A 19125-nucleotide genomic window follows, 5' to 3' on the forward strand; every position below is an offset into this window, starting at 1 on the left:
ATACTTTCAAATTGACCGTTAAATTCTTGTTCTATGAACAACTTATGAGTGTTATTTCTGTTTGTCTGTGATGAAATGCTTATTTGTTGTTAGTTAACCAACAAGTTTGGACCACTTAATCTAAGCTTTCAGCGATTAGTAAGGCAAAAACCAAATTACTCAGGCCTGATATGTTATTAAAAGTACTGGAACTTCCAGCGAAATTTTTCAAATTATTGATTTTCACACGGCCGTAGGATCTGAATTAAATTTGAGCTCCGTTTACTCACTTTCGCTAAAACCACGGTTACTCATAGACTGAGTAAAAATGTTTCATCCGGCTGATCCACCTTACCGACAGCACCCCTCTTCATCTCGTACCAGTCGGTTCGTTATCTAGAACCAATTTTCAACGGGCTGTCGTCCGACATTCTTGCGACACGCCCAGCCCATCGTAGCTACCCAATGTTTGCAGTATGGACGATGAGTGGTTCTCCCAGCAGCTGATGTAATTTGCGGTTCATTCGCCTCCTCCACGTTCCGTCTTTCATATGCATTCCACCGTAGATGGTACGCAACACCTTCAGTTCAAAAACACCCAGGTTGCGTTGGTCCTCCACGGGTTGTAGGGCAAAAGGTCAACGGACAAAAGGTCGAATGGACAAAAGATCAAAGGGACAAAACATCGAAGAGACAAAAGGTTGTAATCGACAAAAGGTCGAATGGAAAAAAGTCTAATGGACAAGGTCGACAGGACTAAGGTCGAAGTGATAAAAAAGGTCGGATGTACATGGAAAAACGTCGATTGAAATTTAATGTGAAATCTACAAAAGGTCTAATGGACAAAACATCGAATGACCAGGAGCTCAAAATAAATTAAAGGGGTTTGTGGAATGCTAAAGAGGTGGAAATGTACAAAAGGCAAACACACTAAATAACTTTTAAGTTTTATAAAATGTCAAAAAGGAAATGTGTTATGTAAAGCAATTAAATAAAGCTTTAGCTGTGAGTAGCCTCACTGAAATATTCGCTTTTGAAGTAAAGGGGAAGTTTACCGCCCCAAAAATAATTTGTTTTTCGGCTCGTTTATTTTTATAAAAATAATGGGAAAAATTATCAAAAATACAAGAAAATCAGAATTTTCTTAGATTCTTGAGAAAATTTACATGTACAAATGATTTTTCCATCTCAACATAAAACAAAATTGGACCCTCAGCAAAACCAAAAGAGTCGATGTATTGTGGTTTTTTAAGTCCAACTTTATGCCACCCACAAAAATGTTTATGTACGTGTATTTTCTTTAGAATATAAGAAAAATGCGTTTTTTTTTTTATTTTTGATATAGGGGAAATTGCTCTAATATTAGCCTATGGATCTAAGATTGGGCCCATCGCTAAAAATCTGCTATTTATCAATTTTATCAAGATGAACGCGTCATTGGGACGGTACTAATGGATATTTTTGGTCGCAATTGAAAATTTAGTAAATTGCTGAATTTATGTATGGGCCCAAATTAAGGGACATTTAGGCCGACATTACATCCATTTCCCTTACTTTTCAAATATTAAAAAATAAATCATTTTTTTTTCTTTAACTGGTGTACTTTTGCTTAACACCTTCTTTAAAATATGAGTAGTTTTTTGGCAAATAAAAGTTGCCATGGACCCCTCTTAATGTTAATGTCTCTTCGTGCGTATTAAAGGGGTTAATTTTTAATTTGAACTTCTAGAACCCATATAAGCATTAGAAAAGCTTGTGATGGGTGGCCTAAGTTGCTGATATGTTTCGATTATGTGTTCCGCTGCGCATCGTTCCATTCTACTATCCTCCATTTCATGTTTCAAACTACGATTGAGCAATTAATCTTTTATCCCTTCGACTTTTTGTCTTTCAAACCTTTCTCCTTCGACCTTTAGCCATAGATTCGCGGCGAACTTGATTCAACAGAAGCGCCCTTTGGAGTTCAAAGTATTAACGATTGCCTGACATAATGCGTCCTTGAATTATTCTGCTGGTGTCATTATCAGCGGTCACCAGTGAGCCCAGATACACGATCTCAACTCTACCACCTAGCTTTCGTCACCGTCAATCCGAACCGGTGGTCGAAGGTTAACATTATCTTCTCTTGAACTTCGACATTTTCTCAATGTTTCATGCCATGATGTATATGTCATCGGCGAAGCCAAGAAACTGGATGGACGGAAAGGCTGTGGTCTCATGATCAGCTTTATGGAATACAGAAACTCTGTAGATAATCAGTGTCTCATATTTAATACAGTTGAAATTCACACTAAATAGTACCACCGTAGGGCGAGAATTATGATCTATTCTGCCCTCATCCAGATTTTTTTTTTTTTTTTTTTTTTTTTCTTTATTTTAGAGATTTTTAGCCTGAGGCTAGTTCATCTCTCCCTCATCCAGATGGCTTAGGTCTGATAATTTATTGTGATAATTTATTAGCTAGAGAAAGTTCTGAAAATGATAGGTTGACTGTTCTGCTAGAGTACGGCTGTGAAATAGAAATTGAGCAAAGGGCCATTAATGCGACAATACTATTTAAACGCACAGTCATCTACCTAACTTTAATAAAGATATATATAAAAAAAAAATCTACCTAACTCAAACATTAATGGATGAGGGGACTTGAAGTTTTTCTCATGAGGTTTTTCGATGATAGATTTAATTTAATTATTTCTACCACACCTCTCCTTATAGCGTCTGATTTAATAATGATATTTTTTTTTTATTTTTTTTTTATTGCGCTCACTTTACGACTTGTCCAGGAGTAGTTCCCTCTGCCACGATAAAGCTCTGCGACTTTCCATATTTTGGGAAAAAATTGTATTGATCTATTTCCGGTTAACTAACATTTCCCTTCTAAATGAGTATCTGATCATGATGCTCTTGCCGTTTTTTGGAATTAGTACAATTATTTATTCAGTTTAAGACTTTTTAACTGTTAAAGTAATGTATGTAATTTACGTTTCCGTAGAGTAACCCGCTGGAGAATCTTAGAAAGTCTTGTGATAGGAGTTACCGATAGTCGATTAGGCTACTAATTGATGCTGATTTAGCTTGGAGTTTGGAATTGTTCCAATTCTTGTATTCATGTGAACTTCACTACTAAGTCCTGTATACATACCTCTGACTACCTTGTTTGAATATTGGACTGCTGTTAGGAAATAATACAATTAAAGTAGAGTTTATGTACGATTATCTGTCAATGGCATGGAAAATGTCGCTCTTTTCCCTTAAGTCCATATGATCTCGCTTATAAATCATGTGGATTATTCTCAGATATTCTGAAGACTTCCCCAAGATATTGTGGATTACTATTTGAAGCCCATTTGAGGAGTCCTGTATACGTCTGTCGATCTCTATAAAAAAAAAATCTAAAAATTCAGAAGACCTCACCTGAAAAATTCAAAACTTTCTCTACACTCCATTTCACCATCCTTAGAAATCCTATCGATTTATTTCAGATATTCTGAAATATTTCCTGAGGAATCGCCTCTGAAGATAGGGCCTTGCCCAAGTAACAATTTTGGTTTTATGAGGGTTCTGTAGACCATGAATTGAACTTGTAGAACGCTTTAAAACCTTGATAAAACTTGCAATGTTACTTGGGTGTGAACCTCAGAGCTTATGGGACCTTCCCGAGGTCAAAAAAAAAAAAATACTGACCCTGAAACTCAGAGGCTCGGTGGAACAAATTGTTTGTGGACTCCCATTAGTCCGCCTGGAACCACAAACGATATTAAACATAAACGAAAACTTACTTCAGAATTCACGTAAGTTCAAAACGCCACTTGACCTTTTGTTCATTTTGACCTTTTGTTCATTTCGACCATTTGTCCATTTCGACCTTTTGTTAATTCGACCCTTTGTCGATTCACCCTTTTGTTGATTCGAGCTTTTGTACGTTCGACCTTTTGTTTATTCGCCATTTTGTACCCCCAATGTTGGACAATAGATTTGACATTTTCACCATTCGACATTTTGTCCATTCGACATTTTGTCCATTCGAGATCTTGACCATCTATGTTAAATTTAACCTTTCATCCATTCGATCTTTTGCCCATTCAACCTTTTGTCCCTCTATGTTGAAATTCCACTGAAGTCTAGTAGAATTCCTCCACAAATTCACTGAACCTTCCTTAGAAGTGCACAGATACAAATTCTGAATTTTAATAGTGATGTAAACATTCATTCACGTAAACTTATATTTCATTTCACGCAACCGTGTACAATATTTGCTACATTACATGAAATGTCTCAGAACTTTACATGATATATAATGTAAACTTATATGATATGTGACGCTCCATTTATGTGCATCATACTGAACAGAAATTTACACTACTTTTTCGAACTGTGTGGTCTTGAAGACTTCCTTTAGAGTTTGTGGGCTTTGTGGGTTGTGGATTTTGAGATTTTTGCTCAGAATATCTGTGGGCTTCCGTTAACCCTACTGGGAGCGTCTGTCAAAATCTTGTAAGCATATATCAGAAGTCCAGTAGGCTTTTCTCAGAAGCTCGCCGTAACAATGTTGGATTTATTGTAGTTTTGTCTGCTGTCCGATGAAGTCGTCTCCACTCTACTCGATCCATGGCCACACTTCGCCAGCCTCGTAGTCTTCGAAGGGTCCGCAGGTCGCCTTCTACTTGGTCGATACACCTTGCCCGCTGCGCGCCTCTTCTTCTTGTTCCTGTTGGGTCGCTTTCAAGAACCATTTTACCTGGGTCGTCGTCCGGCAATCTTACGACGTGCCCAGCCCACCGTAGCTGCCCAATTTTTGCAGTGTAGACGATGGATGGTTCACCTAGAAGCTGATGCAATTCGTGGTCCATTCGCCTCCTCCGTCATCCATCTGCACTCCATCGTAGATGGTACGCAACACCGTCCGTTCAAAAACACCAAGGTCACGTTGGTCCTCCACGAGCATAGTCCAGGTCTCGTGGCCGTAGAAGACCACCGGTCTAACCAGCGTCTTGTAGATAGTCAACTTCTTGCGGCGGCGAATTTTATTTGACCGGAGCGTCCTCCGGAGTTCAAAGTAGGCTCGATTCCCTGCCACAATCCGTCTTTGAATTTCTCTACTGATAACATTTTCGGCAGTCACGAGTGAGCCCATATGTATTTTGGTTTTTTTTTTGGAAGTGAAGCTTACAAATAATGGGTTGTTAAGAATCATTACCATTCCAAAATTTTGTCTTCTCCATACATTTTTTGAAAAAAAAAAGATTTATATTAGACCCTATTAATTTATGATTTGAGAACTCTAATGGTAATGGTTATGGTAGTCAGAAAGTTCCATTAATGGTTTTGTACTATCGGTCAACTTTACGTGGAGTATATTGCGAATTGGTTATCAGTAATTTACAGACAAACAATTCGCAATATGTTCCACATAAAGTTGCTCGATCTTACAAACCCTCCATGGACCTTACTGACTATCATAACTCAAACCATGAAAGTTCTCCAACCATAAGTTAAAAGGTTCTAATGTAGTTCTCGTTTCGAAAATGTTTTGAGAAAACAACTATTTTGAATGGTATTGGTTATTAACAACCCATTATTTGTAAGGTCCACCTCCAAAAAAACATATTACATAAGGTTAAAACTTTATCACACAAACGTTCATGAAAAGTTCCTTAACCATTTCAGTCCAAGTTAAGCACTCGCAAACCAAAAAAATATTACAATGAATGTTAGCTCCGTTTCCTATCATCATCTGTTCATGAACATCGCAGCGAATGTTCGAAGTTGACCTTGCAGACGATGCAATGGTTTTTAATCTTTTTTTATTCCATGCTCTGTCTATGCTTTCACCTACAAGCAAGCACCAGCAGTTTCATTTCAAATCAGTTTTTTAATCATACTCATGATATAATTAATTATGAGTAAGATACCACATGGGAAAAGTGTATTTTCCTATTTGGCCCCTTATACGGCTAGCTAGTTTCATAGACCACGGTGGAATAGAAAACAACCATAAGAAGTGTTTGACAGCCTTTTCGGGTCATTATTAGTGCCGTAGCTACACAATAGGAACGGGCAAAGTGGACAGGCCCCCTCCAGAATTGTCCAAGACCACCCACCTCAGATTTTTTTTAAGTTTTTGCTCATATTGCGGTTCGTAGCATAACTAGTTTTGACAATACACCTTATTTTTCAATATGTCGCAACAACCCCACCTGGGTTACTTTTTCAAAAGACTTATCTGCTTTTGTAAACAATGCGTTCGATCGTCGATTTGACGTAACTGGGAGCTCGTCGTGTTAGTGTGCATGGGTGAGTTCCCAGTTGCGTAAAATCGAGTATCCGAGATCTGTAATACCATTCGCAAATTATGGCATTCATTTCATAAATAAAAATGTATTAAATAAAATAGTGTTCTTAGGTATTTATTTAGTTCACATTATATAATTACATTAATACCTAATACGTCTATTTAAACAAATTAAAAACCTTTGCATCATGATCTGAACAGTTTGAGAACAATTTTGCTTTAACTTTATTTTCAGATATAGGAATAAATGAAGTGAAATTTTTGCATTCCTTGTATCGTTCTTGCTTCACAATATTGTTCATTAAGCTCTGCCGCCATAGTTTTATCACCGACAAACAGACGTAACTCTTTGAATTTTTTTTTTTAAACATAGTATATCAAAACATAGGACCTCAGTAACGACATATCTCGGACTTCTCGCGGAAAACAAGCTTGCTCGCTAACTCTAAGACAATATTGCATAAAACTTCTATAGAATGTATAGAAACGTCAAATTGATCCGATTCCAGCGCTGCGGCGAGTAGTTTGCGGAACTGATAATATTCAAATCAACCGTTACGAAGATACGCAATGAAGAGTTACGTCTGGTGTTACAAAACCAAATGGTAAACTCGTCAACTCTTCCTCCTTTCGATTATTTGCCCAGTTATATAATTCTTTGGCATTTTTTATTGGATGTTCACGTTCTCTGGCTAAACTGGCTCGTGTAGCCATGCTCTTTATCGTACCTCCAATACCATCACACGGTCCTTTGCCATGGGATGTCGCAAAGAAATGCCATTCAGCATTTATACATAGACTTGAACTTGCAGAGACTAAAAGAATGCTTACGGTTTTTGTACTGTGAAGCAGCTCGTCAGACAAAAAATAAACTTCTTCACTATTTTTCTCTGATCTGTACGTAAAAAAGTCATCATTTTGAAAATAAACAGGTTACCAGCTACTGCATCATGTGTCAACTCTTCTGAGATAATTATGAAACTAAAATAAAGCACTTGCGAGTTTTCTTTATAGTATACTAGCTGAGTGTGCCCGGTCTTGCTCGGGATTCAATATTAGCTTGAGTTTATGCGCCGATTTAAAAAAAAGGCATGATATATTGTACGCAACCCTCCCCCCTATTATCTAAGGGGCTACCCCCTATGATTATCTCCTTATACCCCCACACTCGCCCCCACATGCCTAATTTGGTTCCATTTGCTTGATTAGTTCTCGAGTTATGCAGAAATTTCTGTTTCATTTGTATGGGAGCCCCCCCCCTTACAGAAGGGGGAGGGGTCTCAAACCATCATAAGAACCTTCCACGGCCCCAAAAACCCCTGTATACAAATTTTCACGCCAATCGGTTCAGTAGTTTCCGAGTCTATAAGGGTCAGACAGACAGACAGACAGACAGACAGACAGACAGACAGACAGACAGACAGACAGACAGACAGACAGACAGACAGACAGACAGACAGACAGACAGACAGACAGACAGACAGACAGACAGACAGACAGACAGACAGACAGACAGACAGACAGACAGACAGACAGACAGACAGACAGACAGACAGACAGACAGACAGACAGACAGACAGACAGACAGACAGACAGACAGACAGACAGACAGACAGACAGACAGACAGACAGACAGACAGACAGACAGACAGACAGACAGACAGACAGACAGACAGACAGACAGACAGACAGACAGACAGACAGACAGACAGACAGACAGACAGACAGACAGACAGACAGACAGACAGACAGACAGACAGACAGACAGACAGACAGACAGACAGACAGACAGACAGACAGACAGACAGACAGACAGACAGACAGACAGACAGACAGACAGACAGACAGACAGACAGACAGACAGACAGACAGACAGACAGACAGACAGACAGACAGACAGACAGACAGACAGACAGACAGACAGACAGACAGACAGACAGACAGACAGACAGACAGACAGACAGACAGACAGACAGACAGACAGACAGACAGACAGACAGACAGACAGACAGACAGACAGACAGACAGACAGACAGACAGACAGACAGACAGACAGACAGACAGACAGACAGACAGACAGACAGACAGACAGACAGACAGACAGACAGACAGACAGACAGACAGACAGACAGACAGACAGACAGACAGACAGACAGACAGACAGACAGACAGACAGACAGACAGACAGACAGACAGACAGACAGACAGACAGACAGACAGACAGACAGACAGACAGACAGACAGACAGACAGACAGACAGACAGACAGACAGACAGACAGACAGACAGACAGACAGACAGACAGACAGACAGACAGACAGACAGACAGACAGACAGACAGACAGACAGACAGACAGACAGACAGACAGACAGACAGACAGACAGACAGACAGACAGACAGACAGACAGACAGACAGACAGACAGACAGACAGACAGACAGACAGACAGACAGACAGACAGACAGACAGACAGACAGACAGACAGACAGACAGACAGACAGACAGACAGACAGACAGACAGACAGACAGACAGACAGACAGACAGACAGACAGACAGACAGACAGACAGACAGACAGACAGACAGACAGACAGACAGACAGACAGACAGACAGACAGACAGACAGACAGACAGACAGACAGACAGACAGACAGACAGACAGACAGACAGACAGACAGACAGACAGACAGACAGACAGACAGACAGACAGACAGACAGACAGACAGACAGACAGACAGACAGACAGACAGACAGACAGACAGACAGACAGACAGACAGACAGACAGACAGACAGACAGACAGACAGACAGACAGACAGACAGACAGACAGACAGACAGACAGACAGACAGACAGACAGACAGACAGACAGACAGACAGACAGACAGACAGACAGACAGACAGACAGACAGACAGACAGACAGACAGACAGACAGACAGATATATATATATAGATATAGATAGATAGATAGATAGATAACGAATGGATGGATAGTAGCTTGTTGTACATTCCAATGATGAGATTGTACTTCATCGTACTGCAGGAGTAATTTTCATAAAATCACAAATGACTAAAAGTTCCCCTGCTTGCAAATTGTTTTCCGTTGTTTTTAAGAATTTAGATTGTTCTGTTTTAATGAAATCTTTGAGTAATTTTTCACAAAAATATGAAACAAAATCTTCAGGCTCGTTAGAAATAGTTTGTATATCACATCTCTCAGTAGTTACCCACTGTTCGAATGACAGTTGAACAATCATTTTTTCTTCTAATTGCTGTGTTAAAACATCCTCAATTGACGAAAAGTCTGGACAATCCTCACCACATATAAGATAACAATATGCTGTTTTTCAGTCAGACTTTAAGTCAAATCTTTTGTATGCTTCTTTAAGTGTCGTCATCAATAACCTTTTCTGTATTGCTTTCCGTTCTCCATCGTTTTTCACTGACACGTAGTCTCTCTGGCCAGGCATCACCCTACTTGTTTCATCGTCCTCAAAAAATTGAACAACAAGTTCCTTCGTTGCATCATTTAAGCCATGGCCCGATCTTCTGTGAACTGCTGAATGTGCTCCATCAGCTTCAAATAATTCTTTAGCTGCTGTTGCGAAGTATCTTGTGGTGTTAAATTCATCCATTATTTTTTGTATTGTCCATGACTTGGGCAACACAGTTAAAATCTGTAGTTTTTCACTCCTTGTGGTATCTTGTCTGCCAAATTTTTCTTTCAATTGAAGAATTATTTCTTCAAAATCCTGTGTTGCACTTGTTTGGTCCTCCAACGGTCCTAGTTGGAAAAGATGCTCGATGTTAACAGATCGCGAAAGTTCATCATCAGTTGTTGCAGTTGTGCCACTGATATTGTTGATGATATCGTTGACAGGCTGCGTAATTCAGGCAAAACCCTTCCAACAACAGTTTCCGAGTTTTCAGCGATGATTTGTTTTTCACCTCTTCTAGCCCGTCTTTCAACTTCTCGATGGCAAGATCCGCAGATGCGTAAATTGGAATTCATTGTTTCTCTGGAATATCCAATCGTGTTCAAGTTCTGTTTGGTATTTTTATAAAATTTATATTGTATTACAAGCTTACCTTAACAGAAACGAAACTTTGTATAACAGGACTGAATCACCGTCCTTCAAACTAATTCCATTTTCCACAGATAACGACTTAGACTGCTTACTGTTAGTGACTGATGAAGATATGCTTGGGTAGCTCTTTAAATATCAGTTTTTGCTACCGAAATAAATATTCTTACCAAGTTGCTAGGCATCAATGAAGAATTAGATGGTACCTAAGTATGCAATTAGGTACCAGACATTCAGTGACTTGATTTTCAACGCTTGTTGTATAGAGACTTGTGCGTCTGATTGAAAAATTGTGGACAGCAAAGTTTAAGGAAATGGATTGGGCTTTTCGTTGAAAATATTTTCAAGGTTAAACACTCACGAACAACACCTCAAAAGGGTGAAAATTGCTCAAATTATGCGATAAGAGAATTTTAACCTACGAGTATCTCGAAAATAACAACATTGGGCAATTTAAGCATTAGAAGCTTTTTTGTTGTAAATTTAATGTGTTTTAATAATAACACCATTTCAAAGATATTCTATAACTGTAGGTAGTATTTTGGAAAATAGTACTTTTTCCAATAATTCATAACTTTTTTGTTTATGAATTGTCCAGCAAACGCACATTGTCAATAAGTAGCACTTTATCTAAACTACAATATAAATAAAAAAAAATAAATAGAAAAAAATATATGCGATTGGAGCAGTTTAATTTTTTTTATAATTTTGATTTTTTTGTAAATAACAAAATATTTTTCTACAGTGTATATTTTTTCTTGAAAAGCAACAACACTTGTCCGCAACTTTTCTATTGATGCGTATCATTTTTGCATTAGCCCTTTTCAAGCGTTAGTCGTGTACAAAACTAGGGAACCAAGTATGTAAAATGACATTTTGGACAGTAATAAACAACTGTGTAAAATAACAAGTAATTCTATAAACATCGATCCGAAACAATTTGCGAATCTGTGTGGAACTACTCTATTAGCTTATTGCGTGCTCTCAACTTTAGTGTTCTAGATGCACTACCACAGTTATTAATTGAGAGTTTTCGATGCCTGTACCATTTTTGCATTGGTATAATTGTATGGCAAGTCCAATCATACTTCTATGCCCAGGGAAGTCGAGAAATTTTCCATCCCGAAAAATTCCTTGACCGGACCGAGAATCGAACCCAGCCACCTCCAGCATGGTGTTGCTTTGTAGCTGCGCCTTTACCGACTGAGCTAAGGGAGGCTCCAATCTTTAAAACCATGATAAAACTTGCTGGGCTGGAACTTATTCCGGAAATCCTGAAAACTTCCCCTAAAACCTTAATGGATTTCCTTTTTCACAGACATCCTGGAGATTATTTTTACTGAGATATTGTGCAATAAACCCTACCCCCACCAACCCATTGAACTGGAATTTTGGTTGCTTGTTTTATTCAAACTGTACATTTATCTTATAGTTTTTTTGTAAAAATCCTCTGTGCTTCCCTCTTTACAATTTAAGAAGCAAATAAATAATGTTAGGTATTTATGGCCAATTTAGAAAATGGATACTTTTTCGGAAAATCCAATTGAAAAATCCGATATTGTGCTAGAATAATGTTTTATTCATCTTCTGCCAGCTCTTTTGGCCTTTAAAAATTATCATAGATCAACCATAATTGTACATAACCTAATTCGAACATCAGAAGCTAAGGTATAACCACAAATGATCAGTTCCACGCCAAATGTCGAATCGATCTGACGGACCTCTACGATTTGCATGAAACTTTGTGTAATTGTTTTATGTGGGTAATCAATGACATTTGAGCTACCTTGAATTTTGCAAAAATCTTTAAAAAATGGCGTATTCGAGATTTTTCAACAACAACAACTCGAAAACGTCGCTTCTAAGTGAAATGGCGTCTGAGACAAAGTTGTACGTACAAATCATTCCTTTTCAGGAAAAAATAAAGGGCATATAGTCATAGCCACTGCAGTGATAGATGTCACTACATTCAAAAAAATAATAATAAGAAGAAAAGTATCCACAGTGGAAAATTTCAATAAATTTTGTGTACCAAATTCTTAATAGTGGTTAAAACTAAAAGCTTATGATAAATAATGCCTTCTAAGAAAGTTTCACGTTGAACACCAAAACATTAATAAAAATCCTTAAACAACAACTTTTGGACGAATTTTTAAACTTTTTATTTAAACATATTTTTAGTGAATACTGCGTAAAACCATTTTGAATGTCTTAAAATGGATTCCAGCGCAAAATTTTACGAAAAGAATGTTAGGACAAATAGTTCAAAAATGTTTGTAAAAGATGATGTTTAGGAATTTTCGTTAGTTGTTCATTGCCCATCTTGATTTTTTTTAAGAGGTAAATTTTTTGCTCTCAAAGTTTTAACCATTTTTTTAAAAATGTTTACCCAAATTTACTTTAAATTTTCTTTCATGTATACTTTTTCTAAAAATTTGTCTCAGACGTCATTTCGATTAGAAGTGACGTTTTCGAGTCATGATTTGCTGAACTCGCATACCCCATTAAGGCTGAATTTGAGCTCAAATGTGAATGATTGACCATAACAAACAATTGTGGAAAGTTTCCACCGGAGAAGGTCGAGCCTGAAATTCACTTTTTTGTTTTGCAATTTGGCCTGGAAATGGTCAAACACTCTTCCTACCAGCAGCTAATCTAGTTGCCTCATGACTAACCGCCTTCGTGTAAATAGCTTATTGTTCTAAATTCCACTGTTCACATTCCACTTGTGTCCCGAAATCGCATCTTTCTTGTTCTTACATTTCCTATTATTATCCCCTACGGGTCATCACTCATACGCTGCTCCAATTTCTTCCCCCTTCGACCAAACCACGCACAAACAAACAAACACACACAACCAGTCCAAACTGAACTGCGAAGTGCTTCTGGATGACCTGGCGTTCGAAGTGCGATGGGCCGTCGCCGGCGAGAGCATCGTCATCCAACTGGTAGCCAAACTGGGTAAGTAGCATCATCATTTTCCTTTTCGACTCCCATCGTAGAACGGTTCTTAATTGGTGTGGTACCGTCTCGACCGTGACTTGCCAAAATCAAAACCACTTCAAACTGCGGAACAGTTGTTCATTATCTAGCCTTGATACGAATGCAAATCCGAACGGCTCTCGTTACGGTTCTCCAATTAGGCTCAATTGGGAAATTTCGTAACCGAGTCGTCGTTCGTCACTTGACGCAAAGGTCACTGGGGCAGTAATACTTATACCTGGCTAGTGGCGAGAAAGTGCTGACGAGGGTATCACGTAATCGAGATCGCGGGCGCGCGCGAACACGTCAAAACGATGTCATTCTCCTCCCATAAACAGCGAGACGCAGCTCAATTTATTACCCGCGCTCAACACCCGGCGGTCTCCGAGGTGATCGTTCGTGAGCGCAGTTTAACTGCTTTATGCACTCTCGTGACCTGTATCCAGCGCAAAAAAAAAAATGAATACACACAGAATGTCGAGGGGTATGCATAACGACATTGTAATTAAAGTCCGTTGACTTCGTTGAAAGCCGCTGGTTATCTAATTGTTACCTAACAGCTTCACCCTGGCGATAAATAATGATGATGATGATAGCGACTGACATGTTCCCATTCTCTTTCCTCTCCTTCCCATGCCTTTCAACACAGAGGATGGCGAGTACATGTCGTTTGGAGTCTCCCCGGATCATGCCCATAGCGTGATGATCGGAGCTGACGTAGCGGTCGTTTGGGTTGACAAGGCTACCGGAAAGGGATACGCTCAGGACTACTACCTGGATGCCAAGTCGCAATGTTCCGGAGCTCGGGGAAGCTGCCCAGACACGAGGATCACTGAGAACAGTAGCTCTATCCGGCTGTTGAACGCTGCCATGGTTAACGGATACTCGATTGTGACCTACCAAAGGCCTCTGAAGGCGTCCGATCACCTGGATCTACCGATTTTCACCAATGGATCTCAAGCAATCATTTGGGCTATCGGCCCACTGAACCAGCGTTACGAGGTCTCTTTCCACTCGCAATACTTGAAGAACACCAAACAGGTGGACTTTGGTCGTCAACCATACTGGAACTGCCCGACACCCGAGGCGGACCAGCAGAAGCACCAGGAGAATCCGCAGAAGTTACAAAGCCTGGAACCGAATCGTCGCGCGGATGCAATGAAGCGTCCGAACACTCCGGCTACGGCTCGACCACCAGCGAAGGCCGGCGCTTGGGAAATTCCTCCAGTCCAATGCTACGAACCGGAGGACGGAGTATTCTACGCACAAATGGGACCCACTGGAGGCAAACAAGGATACCCGGCAATCACTGGTGAGTAACCCAAATTTGCTGCCGATTTACTAGTCTCATGACAAATTTCTACCACAGGTCATGTTGGTTGGGGTATTTCATGGTACATCAATGGACTGCTCATCCCGGAGATCAATGTGGTTCGTGGAAAAACCTACACGTTTGTGGTTGAGGGTGGACATGACCCGGAAACACCAGCCAAGTATCATCCATTCTACATTACCGATGATTCCGTTGGAGGCTACGAGCACCAGGAAGAGGACGTTCGAAAGGTAGGTGCTTCTTTCGTTGCTTTCTTGAAATTTTAATACTTATCATGCTTCTTTAACGCAGAACATCCGCATCTTCGCCGGAGTCCACCAGACCCGAAATGGTCAACTGATGCCAACGGGCGTCGGTCGTCTCTGCAATTGGACTCCAAATCCCGATGGTCCACCAGCTGATTCGTACCCGTCGTTCGGAGCATACCAACGCAGCCTCACCCTGAAATGTGACTCAGGAGAACCCGGAGTCATCTCCTGGACACCGGATGCCGACACTCCGGACACCGTCTACTACCAGTGCTTCACCCATCGCTATCTCGGATGGCGCATCAATGTTCATGATTCGTGCGATGTGGCAGCCCCAAGCGAGATCGACGAAGTCTATGTCGATCCGAATGAGGAAGGTATCAACGCAGAGCCTTCCATTCGACACGAATCGAAACTATTGCCGTCGGATTCGTTCCTTCAGCAGCACGAGAATTTCGTGCACAAGAGTGACAACGAACTGATCAAAAATCACAAGATGACCCCGGATCAACCGACGGAGAGCTTCAAGCTGGATCTGGAGAATGATCCCGAAATGTCCAAGATTATCGAAGAAGGCATTCGAGCCGCTGAAGACCTTGAAGAGAAGCTCAAGAGCAATCAGACCTATGCGAACCACACCGTCAACGAACATCAACCTCTAACTCAATCGGAGATCATGCACCACGGTAAACCGATTCTGTCGTCCTCAGGCCTGCCAGTTTACCTCCGACCGCCAAACAGTGGACCCATGTTCCGACCCGTAAAGCTACCCATGCGACGGCCGATCGCCGTAGAAAGACGCCCTGTCAATGGCCGTCCCAATCGTCCGTACAACATTCCACAACCCTCCATGATCATCAGCCACTACCAGAAACCGGTCAACCCTCTGATGCGACCATTCATGCCCAAGTCCAAACTACCCATGAAAGCGATTGCCCCGATCCTTCTTCTGGGAGAACCCACCGAAATCAAACCATTTAGAAAAGGCCTTCCACCACCACAGTCACAAGGGCCACAGCAAATGGAAATGATGCTAATGAAACCGGCCAAATCCGTCCCGTATATGGTCCCCGATGTGTCACCGTACCTCACCATGAATCTCAAGAAAATCGAACCTGCTCCAATCACTCTCCCGATCCGACTGACCAAGCGACCCATAATGAAGGAACCCCTGAACATTAAACCCATCTTCAAAATACCTTATGACGTCCACGAGAACAGAGCTTCCTCTGATTCGATGTCAAGCAGTGGCTTCGAACCGAGCTCCGTAGTGGTGGAAAGTGGCTTCAAACCGATCCATCGCCGAAATGGAGTCATCAACGCTGAGTACGACGACCAGATGCGTCATCACGGAAACATGATTCAACGGCGACAGGACTACGACATTGATGAGGCGATCGAAAGCGATGCGCTAATGATCGGCAGTGGAGAACCACAGAGGCAGGCATTTGAACCGATGTTCATTCCATCACCACTAGACAGTATGGCTATGGCACATAAGTCAGCCGAGGCGCAGGAACGGAAGGATGCAATGGATAGATTGACTGGAGATCTGAGGGAAATGAACGTCGAAGAAGGTGAAGACAAAATGGCAATGGCTGACGATCGAGTTGATTCGTTCTACCTACCCCCCACGACGACGCAAAATGTTGTTAAGGTCTACCCAGAGGGATCGGTCGTTTCCTATGATGGTAAAGCCGTGTTGGATGTGTCCTTGCTGAACTCGCCAAGCAACGTCCGGCAAGAAGCGATAAAATCCGTTTCCAACACGGAACAATTCATCCGCAACACTCCTCAGTTCGGACCGTTCCGTGGTGAAATTCCACCGATTTCCGACTACGTTGCCCCGGACTCGCACCCGATCTACGGGGTCCGTGGACCGAACTCCGTACAGACGCCAGTGTCCGAATACGCCAACCCCCTCGTTCCCGGCGGAATCAACCTTCAAGATAGCAAAGACCTTAGCGTGAAACCGATCTCCACGAAGCTGTCGATCATCAAACCAGTGGAAGAATATCCAGAAGAATCCCGGAGAAAGCGAGAGGCTCACCACCATCCCGATCATCATGGAGACAGCCACGATGACGGCTGGGAGGAGCAAGGCAAAAGTGCCAACAGTGCGACGAACACGATGGCAACTCTGCTCTCCGCAGTTACTCCCCTAATACTCCTCCGAAGAGCGCTGTAATATCCCACCATCTCGCAGTGCGTCTTGCTTAAAATCTTGTTTTTGGGTTAAGTATTGTTAGATAAGTTTTATTTAAAAAAGCACTCGCTAACGTGAAAGTGCTACAAAATTGTGCTAGAAATTTTACACACTGTAAATAATAATAAAGATGCCGTGCGATGGCGTTCCACTTAGATCTTGAGTCTTCGCTTGATCAGATTGATGACCTCCTGTTGATCCGTCAACCGAGCGTAATCCAGTGGCATCAGCCGGTTTTTGTCACGAATCTTCAACCGGCACTTCCTCTCCAATAGGTGCTTGATGATCTCAGTGCTGGCATGCATGTAGATTGCCCGGAAGATCAACGTCCAACTGCAGCGATCGCGTGCCTCGGTGCTACCACCGTGCGAAAGTACAAATTTGAGCGTGTGCAGGTCGTTAGTGTCGATTGCATAGTGCCCGGCAGTCATTCCGATGCAATTTCCGGCATTAATATCCGCTCCGTGTTCGATCAAAAGTCTAGCGATCTTGATGTTTTTGTTGTAGATGGCCAACTGCACAAACGGAGATTGTTATCTTAATAATATGATTTTTTTTTCAAACCGTCAATTGTCATACTCACATGCAACGGAGTCTCCGAATTGCTCGGCACTCCGAGATTGACATTCGCTCCAAATTCCAGCAGCAAATCGATCACCTCCAGATTGTTGTTCCGCACAGCTTGATATAGCAACGTTTCCTCATTAACCGGGACGTTGACCAGCTCCGGTTTGATACTCAATAGCTTCCTTATCAATGCCGGTTGACTCTTTTTCACCGCCCTGAAAATTGACATCGTCGAAGGGACGTCCGGCAGGGTGAACGATTTGAAGATCTGTGACTTCCGGACGCACACGAAACTCTCGTCCTCCTCGTTCTGCCACAGCACATTGATCCGGAACGAGTAGCACAGATTCTGCTCCAGGTTGCGTACCGTGGCGGACCAGGCCGTTCCCCAGTGCACCACTTGCCATTGGTTGCGCTTGCAGCTGTAGCATTTCTCCACCTTGAACAGATCGAATGGGGCTTCCAGTGGTACGGGAAAGTCCCAGCGAAAACCGATGTTCGAAGTGGTTTGTTTCGTCAGGTATACGTTAAAGCCATCTTCCGAATGAATGAGTTTCTCCTGAGTTGGACTGGACATTACTGCTACCGGTTTGGTTTGATTTCGACGTCGCCATGTGGGCTCATGGAAACGCGGTTTGGCGGATGGTTGGATCGATGAACGAGTAAGGCGCATGCGTTTGGAATCGATGAAAAAGCTTCGAAGCGAGAGCTTGTAAGGCAGTGTCTCCTAGTGGTAAACGTGAGAAACTGACGATAGCTTTCGTTTGTGAAGTGGGATAAGTACACGGTTACGGTAGATGGCGAATCTGTGCTTGAAACAATGTAAAAAATAACTAGAATTAACTTAACGAGATAATCCAAATGAAAACTGTTAGATTCAAAACCAGAAATGAAAGTAAGATGAAGAAGTTCGTTGTGGAAGAGTTTCCATAAAAGGTATGCAAACTTATCAGTTTATTGAATGATTCTGATATTATTTGAAAAGGAAACTGCAATGAGCATTCAAAAGGGTCTAATTGCAATGATTGATCCTCTTCATCGATTTTCTCTTTAAATTGCTAGATCAAGAAAACAGTTTTCAGATAATTATCCAATAAGCTGCGTCCATACATTACGTAACGGTTATAGGGGGGTCAGCAATATCGTGATGTTACAAACGGGAGAGGGAATAATGCTTTGTTTTACGAAGCAAAGAGAAAAAAATAATGAATTTTCGCTTTTTTGTTTGTTTTTAAAGACTGGAACACGAAAAAAAAAATCGATTCCTTCAGTCAAAATTCATATCACAAAAATCTTCTTATTTTTTTTTTTTTAATAGTTCAGTTCATATATTTAAAGGAAAAAATGTTCGTTTATTCGTTTGGTTTGCCAAATCCGAACTGTCGTGCCTTCCTCTTATAAAACCTTATTCGCCGCCGAACGCCAGTTAAATTTAA

The 19125-nt window shown here is 41.3% G+C and overlaps 2 protein-coding genes across 2 annotated transcripts in view; one reads left to right on the forward strand and one right to left on the reverse strand.

The window, feature by feature from the left end:
- Positions 1–17277, forward strand: part of Skeletor (DM13 and DOMON_DOH domain-containing protein skeletor) — a 59139-nt gene extending 41862 nt beyond the window's left edge. Inside the window, exons 5-8 of the mRNA XM_065227072.1 lie at positions 13215–13314; positions 13985–14647; positions 14705–14898; positions 14960–17277. Of these exons, the coding sequence (XP_065083144.1) occupies positions 13215–13314; positions 13985–14647; positions 14705–14898; positions 14960–17104 (3102 nt within the window). The 3' untranslated portion in view covers positions 17105–17277. The remainder of the gene's footprint in view (positions 1–13214; positions 13315–13984; positions 14648–14704; positions 14899–14959) is intronic.
- Positions 17249–18266, reverse strand: flip (flippy). Its single transcript, XM_065227073.1, has 2 exons — positions 17706–18266; positions 17249–17637 (listed from the first exon to the last, which is right to left on the reverse strand). The coding sequence occupies exons 1-2, from the start codon at positions 18264–18266 to the stop codon at positions 17275–17277; spliced, it is 924 nt and encodes a 307-aa protein (XP_065083145.1). The 3' UTR covers positions 17249–17274.
- Between the last annotated feature and the right edge of the window lie 859 nt (positions 18267–19125).

This window comes from Ochlerotatus camptorhynchus, unplaced genomic scaffold (genome assembly GCF_037179485.1).
Source record: "Ochlerotatus camptorhynchus isolate MF236.1 unplaced genomic scaffold, CSIRO-AGI_Acam_v1.1 ptg000266l, whole genome shotgun sequence".
Lineage (NCBI taxonomy): Eukaryota > Metazoa > Arthropoda > Insecta > Diptera > Culicidae > Ochlerotatus > Ochlerotatus camptorhynchus.